Genomic DNA, 8,641 nt, shown 5'->3' with positions numbered 1-8,641 from the left:
TATTCCTGTTAACCCTTTGGGGCCTAGTTCCTAGGCCTTTTGTGTATCCATATGCTCTCGCGCTACCGTCCACAGGATGGATATGGGGTGCACAATGAACTAGCCACTTCAGTGGCAAAATCTAAAAAATCTAATTGGAAAAGAATGGAGGGTGTTGAAACATGTCGCAGTAGTTGGGTAGTGAGATGATTAGTTGTTGTGAGTATATTATCAATTTGTCTGGATACAAGGAGATGGGTATGGAGAGGATTTTATTAGAATTTTAGTAATATAGGGACAAATGTGTATTACATTTTAAGATTCAATAAAAAGAAGGGGAAAAATTTGTATCGAAAGAGGAAAAATTGTGAATAAATTGATAAGTGATGAGGGTTGTGGGTATTGTTGTCGAACTAGAGATACCAAAAAAGATGTTATAAGTGGGTTGTTGTGGGTTGAGTGTTGTGAGCTGTGGGTGTTGTTGACGAACTAGAGATGATGAAAAGTGGTTATAAGTTGTGGGTTGTTGTTGTGGGTGTTGTGGGGTGTGGGTGATGTGGGTTGTGGGTGTTGTGGGATGTGGGTGTTGTGGGTTGTGGGTGTTGTTGTCGAACTAGAGATACCGAAAAGAGGTTATAAGTGGGTTGTGGGTGTTGTGGGTTGTGGGTATTGTTGTCGAACTAGAGATACCAAAAAAGATGTTATAAGCGGGTTGTTGTTGTGGGTGTGTGGGTTGTGAGTCTTGTGGGTTGTGGGTGTTGAGGGTTGTGGGTGTTGTGGGTTATGGGTGTTGTTGTCGAACTAGAGATACCAAAAAAGATGTTATAAGTGGGTTGTTGTTGTGGGTGTTGTGGGTTGTGGGGTGTTGTGGGTTGTGGGTGTTGTGGGTTGTGGGTGATGTTGTCGAACTAGAGATGCTGAAAAGTGGTTATAAGTTGTGGGTTGTGAGCGTTGTCGAACTAGAGATACCGAAAAAGAGATGATTCTGTTGTGTGTTCGTGTGTGTTTTGTTTGTGTTCATGTTTTTTTTTGCGCTCATGTTATATCTTAGTTGGAGGAGAGTGTACTCATAGAAATTGGTAATCGTCTTGGTTATAGTGATTTGAGAGGATTTGTGTGAAAATGGGTGTTAGTCTGTGATGTTGATCTTAGTTTATGGTGATTTTGGTGGTGTTTGGGCAGTATTCGGTGCTGTTTTGGTAGTATTCAGTGGTGTATTTGGGAGTACTCAAATGGTGTTTGAGACTATTCAAAGGAGTTGTTGAAGGTGTTCAAATGATGTGCAAGAGTATTTATGAAGGTGTTCTGGGAGTATTCAGTGGTGATTTGGCTGTGTTCGAATGATGTTTTTGGAGTATTCAAAGGTAAGTGATGGTGTTTTTGGTGTTGTTCAAAGTAAAGTGTCTGAGTTAGTTTTTGTGATACTGTTGTAAAAATCTGGAGAATGAGGGAGGAGTTTTGGGGGATGAGTTGTAATTTAATGAAATATATAAGTGTAGATAAATTAGAGCTGTCAAATCTTATTTGGGAGTATTCAAAATGTTATCTTGGAAGTGTTTCAGTGTTGTTTGGAAATGTTCAAAGGTATTTTTGTGAGTATTCAATGATTTATGAGAGTGTTTTGAAGGTGTTCAAAGTAAAGTGATGTGTGTGTGTGTGTGTGTGTGTGTGTGTGTGTGTGTGTGTGTGTGTGTGTGTATGCGTATTAACTTCGTAATATGTAAAATTGTGACTAGTGAATTTATCGAAAAGTGGTTATAAGTTGTAAGTGTTGTGGTGACTTTTTCTGATGAAATAGTTAAAACGAGAAAAATGTCTAGACTTGAGGAGAGTGAATCTTTTGTAAAGAAATTGTGGATTGTTGTGGGTATTAACGAAAAAAATGTGAAATTATTTGGGTTATCCTGGGTTAAGATTGAAAATGTGTAATGTTTTCCTTATGTTGTATATGAAATGTGTAATACTGAGATGGTGACGACGAAGAAGATCCAGAACAAAACGCATAGAATTTCTTCAAGAGAAAAATATGTTGATTTTAGTCAATAAATTGTACCTTTTTTCAATGAATTTTTTTGTTGGATGTATATGAAATGCATTGGTTGTATAATAAATAAATGAAAATATTGTGTATTAGTCTTATCCTGCATTTTATTGTCTGCTCGACAAGATTCAGCCTGTATGTGTGAGGTCGTCGCGTGACGTCACTGACCGCCGAGTAAACACAGGTGGGGTGACGTCACACTTGAAAAACTTGATCCAAGGAGATGGAGGAGAAATACTTGGGGTGGAAGTGGGAGTCCATTTTGAATGCTTACCCCCAGAGGGGGGAATTCAAAAAACTTGATCCGAGGAGATGGAGTCTTTGTATTATTGATATCGAGAAAAACTTGATCTGAAGAGATGGAGATCATAAGAAATTCAAAAAAAAAATTCGAAAAAAATTGGGATGGGGTTGAAAGTGGGAGGGGGAACCTCAAAAACTTGATCCTAGGAGATGGAGACCAAAAGAAAATGAAATTAAAAAAAAATTCGAAAAAAATCGGGAAAAAATTCGGGGAGCGGGGGCGATCCGGACGACGCTGCAGAAGGCGCTGCAGAAGGCACGGGCGGGCACGAGGGCGTGGGCGGGCGTGCACGAGGGCATGGCAGGTGGGCGCATGGGCGGTGGGCCGGCGCGAGGGCGGGGCATGTGGGGGGCGTGGGTCGGGGGTTGAGGGTGTGGTGGGGGGTTGAAGGCGAGGTGGTCAAGGGCGAGGTGGTCGAGGGTGAGGTCAAGGTGGTCGAGGGCGGGCGCGCGGGCGCAGAACACCGCTCAGCCGCAGGCCTTTCGGAAGGAGACCGCTCAGGAATACAGCGCTCAGCGGCAGAGACCGCTGAGCCACCTTCGGCACTACTTATATATATATATATATATATATATATATATATATATATATATACCTGGAGTTTACCTGGAGAGAGTACCGGGGGTCAACGCCCCCGCAGCCCGGTCTGTGACCAGGCCTCCTGGTGGATCAGAGCCTGATCAACCAGGCTGTTGCTGCTGGCTGCACGCAATCCAACGTATGAGCCACAGCCCGGCTGGTCAGGTACCTGCTTTAGGTGCTTGTCCAGTGCCAGCTTGAAGACTGCCAGTGGTCTATTGGTAATCCCCCTTATGTATGCTGGGAGGCAGTTGAACAGTCTCGGGCCCCTGACACTTATTCCTAGAGGGACTAGTACCGAACTTGCACACGAAAATCACTCACTACGAAAGCAAAAGACTTGGCAGACGATGCAACATCCCCCAATGAAAAGCAGGGGTGTCACTAGCACGTTAAGAGACAATACAATAAGTGTCAGGGGCCCGAGACTGTTCAACTGCCTCTCAGCATACATAAGTTGGATTACCAATCGACCCCTGTCAGTCTTCAAGCTGGCACTGGACAAGCACCTAAAATCGGTACCTGACCAGCCGGGCTGTGGCTCGTACGTTGAATTGCGTACAGCCAGCAGTAACAGTCTGGTTGATCAGGCTCTGATCCACCAGGAGGCCTCATCACAAACCAGGCCGCGGGGGCGTTGACCCCCGGAACTCTCTCCAGGTAAACTCCAGGTATGAAAGTATAGTAGTACCAACACTCTTATATGGGTGTGAAGCTTGGGTTGTAAATGCAGCAGCGAGGAGGCGGTTGGAGGCAGTGGAGATGTCCTGTCTAAAAGCAATGTGTGGTGTAAATATTATGCAGAAAATTTGGAGTGTGGAAATTAGGAGAAGGTGTGGAGTTAATAAAAGTATTTGTCAGAGGGCTGAAGAGGGGTTGTTGAGGTGGTTTGGTCATTTAGAGAGAATGGATCAAAGTAGAATGACATGGAGAGCGAATAAATCTGTAGGAGAAGGAAGGCGGGGTAGGGGTCGTCCTCGAAAAGGTTGGAGGGGGGGGGGTAAAGGAGGTGTTGTGGGCGAGGGGTTTGGACTTCCAGCAAGCGTGCGTGAGCGTGTTAGATAGGAGTGAATGGAGACAAATGGTAATTGGGACCTGACGAACTGTTGGAGTGTGAGCAGGGTAATATTTAGTGAAGGGATTCAGGGAAACCGGTTATTTTATATAGCCGGACTTGAGTCCTGGAAATGGGAAGTACAATTCCTACACTCTAAAGGAGGGGTTTGAGATACTGGCAGTTTGGAGGGATATATTGTGTATTTTTATACGTATATACCTCTAAGCTGTTGTATTCTGAGCACCTCTGCAAAAACAATGATTATGTGTGAGTGAGGTGAAAGTGTTGGATGATGAAAGTATTTTGCTTTTGGGGATTTTCTTTCTCTTTGAGTCACCCTGTCTCAGTGGGAGATGGCCGACTTGTTGAATATATATATATATATATATATATATATATATATATATATATATATATATATATATATATATATATATATATATATATATAGAGAGAGAGAGAGAGAGAGAGAGAGAGAGAGAGAGAGAGAGAGAGAGTACGCTGCAGTCAGTGGTCATGTGAGGTCATCCTGCCCTAAGCTGTCTGGGAATTAGCGTGGGGTGTTATCAAGCACTATGGCTTGCTGTAGTGTTTTAGAATCTCAGGTTCAAGTGTTGATGGAGGTTCTTCTTTTTCAGGAGGAAAATAGGAGGCTGAAACTTCACCTAGATGGATTTGGGAGTGTGAGATGGTTGGAGCTTTTAATGTGATCACGAGGGCCATGGCTAAAGATCCCAAAAATGTTGTAGACCCAGAGGTTTCAGAAGAAGCGGGAGATTTAGGTATGAACTTCCTATTTAATGAAGTAGTTCAAGCAGGAACCACAGATATGAATAAAAATGTTCTACCGGTCCGTACGGACCTAGTTAAAAAACGTAGTAAGGAGGAATTTATTAAAGCTCTGAAAGACGATATAGATCTAATAAGTAATGATAAGTGAACATTTCTTTTATAAAGGATGAAGAAGGATTTCTCTGGAAAAGAGGAAATGATAAGAATTCTACTTAAGGAAGAAATTTGTAAGTTGTCTCTTCGTCTTTGCACAGTTTAGTATTTGAAGTAGCGCACAATAACCCTCTAGGAGGACATTTAGGAATTCGTAAGATCGAAAAGATGATTCAGAAATATTTTTATTGGCCCCATTTCAAGTACAGAAATGCTATGTTTGTCAAATAATAGGCAAAACAGCCCACAATCCGGCTACAGCCCCTCTAGTTCCCATAAAGTCCAAAGCAGCCTTTTGGTAGATTAGTTATAGAATGTGTGGGACCTTTTCCCCACAGTAAGAGGAGAAATCAGTATATCTTTACTATTATGGATATGGCCACTCAGTATCCAGAGGCCATTCCAATGTCAAAAATTCACGCTTCTTTGCACACATAGGCATACCGCATGAGATTCAATCAGATCAAGGCTCAAATTTTACATCGAAGGTTTTTAAAGAGGCCATGTCACGATTAGGAGTAAGACAGATCCTGTCTACACCCTATCATCCCCAATTGCAAGGCGTATTAAAAAGATTCCACCAAACCCTTAAATCCACACTGCTCGCTTATTGCAAACAATATTCGCGAGAATAAGATGGTTTACCCTTCCTTCTCTTTGGCTAAGGGAAGCTGAACAAGATAGTACTAAATACTTGATTTTCGGCCACCAAGTACGGGGACCTCTAGCTATATTACGAGATTCATGGACAGGTAAGAGAGCCTTTCCCAATTGAAAAACTTGGCTGCGGTGAACCTGACCCAAGCTCAAGCTAAAATGAAAAAGTTGTATGGCCAGAAGTCAAAACAGTGTTCCTTCCATCCAAATGAACTAGTTTTAGTAAAAAACAAACTTAGTTCCTGGACATTCTTTAAATCCTCGTTATTTGGGGCCTTATGAGATAGTATGTAAGGAAAACGAAGTGAATTATCTGGTGAGCTAACCAGGATGTCGTAAGAAAGTTGAGTTATTACATAAATAATTTAAAAAGGTACGAGGTAAACCCTCTTCCTACTACTATCACCACTATTCAACCTCCAGTCACTGAGCTTATAAATAATACAGCAGGAGATTTGAGAGAATTTATACTCAATAATTCAGAAATTCTGAAACAATTAGATAATTTTCTAGAAGTTCTTCCCACAGATCATAAATCACAAATAAAAGATTTGATCTTTAAATACAAGACTATATTCAGTGATGTTCCTAAACCTTGTACTTTAGGTTCTCATGATATTGAACTATTAGAAGATCTGATAAAGCAATCTCTCCTGCTAAACAAAAATTGATTCAACAAGAAATAGCCACCTTATTGGAATACAATTTGATAGAACCTAGTTGGATGCCTTGGGCCTCTCCCTGCTTATTAGTCCCCAAGCCAGATGGTACAGTTCAGTTATGTACAGATTATCGTAAGGTTAATGCTATCACCAAGCCCAATGATTTCCCGTTACCCCGAACTGACGACCTTATTGATGCAGGGGCCGGGGCCACGTTTGTGACAAGGTTGGACCTTTTAAGAGGTTATTACCAGGTTCCATTAACCCCTTGGGCCAAAGAGATTTCAGGCTTTGTTAAAAATGGATTATTTACAAATAAAGTTATGCCTTTCGGCTTATGTAATGCCGCTTCAATGTTCCAAAGAATTATGAACATTCTAGTCCAACCTTTAGAAGGTGTGGAAGCATACTTGGATGACCTTGTGGTTTTTAGTGATGATTGGAAATCTCATGTGGAAAGATTGGAAGAACTCTGAAAGCCTTACAAAAGTATAATTTCACTTTAAATTTGCAAAAAATGTGACTTTGGAAAGGCACAAATTAAATATCTTGGTTTTAAAATAGGGCAAGGACATGTGGCCTCTGACAAATTAAAAGTCAAAGCCATTTTAAATTTTCCACATCCCCAAGATAGAAAAGCCCTCCAAAGATTTTTAGGGATGGCTACTTATTACCGAAGATTTTGCCCAAACTTTGCACAAGTGGCCTCTCCTCTCACTAAACTAACAAGTCCTAAACATAATTCAACTGGGACGAGAGCTGTAACTTAGCCTTTAAATGCTTAAAACGCTTTCTATCCTCAGCTCCAGTATGACGATGTCCAGATTTCAACTTTCCTTTCACTCTACACGTGGATGCCAGCGACTCTGTTATCGGTGCTGTGTTACTACAACCTTTACAACAAGGGGATATCATACATCCAGTATGTTATTATTCATATAAATTAAAAGAATACCAAAAATCGTATTCCACTGTAGAAAAAGCCCTAGCAGTAGTCTTTTTATAGGAGCATTTTGACGTATATCTTGGCTATTCTCATGTGGTAAATATTCACTCTGATCATGATCCACTTACATTTATAAATTCGATGAAATCTAAGAATGCTAGAATATTAAGGTGGGCTTTAAGGATCCACCCCTACCGGATTTCTATTTTTCGCATAAAAGGATCTAATAGTGTGTTAGCCGGCGCTTTGTCTCGTTCCTAATGGCTTGATTAACCGCAAAATTTCTTGACAGTAATAGAAGTATGTCTGATCCTGATCTAGGAAGTGGATTGCTGCGGCACTTGGAGAAGATAGATCTCCGTCACTTGAGTCGTTCCTCAGCGGACATGATATTCATTCCACGCTCGTAACGACCAAAACGTCAAGATATTATCTTGTGGACCGGAGTGTTGTGCCTCTTCTACTTTGCTCCTATTGTTAACCTTTATTTTCTTTAATATTACATTGCGTTCATTTCCTTTAATAGCTAAATTGGAAATGAATGTCCTTGTATTGTTAAGATTATTTGTTTGTATATTTATATTTATGTGGCCACAATGGGTTAACTTCTAGTGTATTGTCACTTTGTTATTGGTCTGCGTACCTGTGAAAGGTAAAGATGTGGAGTTAAATTTCCAATAAACTGTTCAATTGTTATACACCCCTCACTCCCCCCCCCTCCACCTGTGTAAATGTGATGGTAGAAGTCACGTGACCTACCTAACCTTCACCCTCGCTGTAGAGTGGAAGAGTGTGAAATACCAGCCAACGAGTCAACACTCCTGTTCTGCTCTTATACACTAACTGCTGTTGGTTTTCTTCAATTTATATATTCTATTAAATTGTATAATACACTGACTAATCTAGTATGAAGACTAGATATTCTACTCTGAAGGAGTATCTGTATATAACTCCGATTTAAGGTCTCTCTATAACCATGCATTTCAAGGCATTATCTAGCAATTTGGTAATGTAGAATGTGCAGTAAGCGTTCTTGACAAAGATACTGTATAATAGTATAAATTTTACTTGCCTTACATTTTATGATCTAATTAACTGCTTAATTAAAAGAAGTTTTATTGAAGACTATTATTATCCCTAACGCTGCCTATAGTTGTTATGCTCTAATCAGAAAGAAAGTATATGATAAAGGCCTTATATAGACCCGGGAGCGTAACAGCAGGTGGTAGTGAGCGGCAGGGGTAGCCTGACCTCACTTCAGTATTCCACGCCCCTCAACACACCCTTGAGCATGAGCCTCTTGCCCACCATAGAGTCGCCTTCTTTGGGCGCCGCCTCGGCATTATCTTTTTGTTTTTCTACATCTATCACCTCCTTGACAATGTTCCTCTTGAAGGCAGATTCCACTACATTCTCACTCTGTACACACCTCCCGATGGCTGCAAAAGAAATTTATAAAATAAATATTATG

At 41.0% G+C, this 8,641-nt stretch overlaps 1 protein-coding gene across 1 annotated transcript in view; it reads right to left on the bottom strand.

The window, feature by feature from the left end:
* Positions 1 to 5,077: 5,077 nt before the first annotated feature.
* Positions 5,078 to 8,641, bottom strand: part of LOC128694849 (uncharacterized) — a 32,888-nt gene continuing 29,324 nt past the window's right edge. The window contains exon 5 of the mRNA XM_070094294.1: positions 5,078 to 8,609. Within this exon, the coding sequence (XP_069950395.1) occupies positions 8,428 to 8,609 (182 nt within the window). The 3' untranslated portion in view covers positions 5,078 to 8,427. The remainder of the gene's footprint in view (positions 8,610 to 8,641) is intronic.

The sequence above is a fragment of the Cherax quadricarinatus genome, chromosome 45, assembly GCF_038502225.1.
Source record: "Cherax quadricarinatus isolate ZL_2023a chromosome 45, ASM3850222v1, whole genome shotgun sequence".
NCBI lineage: Eukaryota > Metazoa > Arthropoda > Malacostraca > Decapoda > Parastacidae > Cherax > Cherax quadricarinatus.
Note: the sequence above shows the minus strand (reverse complement) of the source record. Positions and strands in the feature narration are given on the sequence as shown.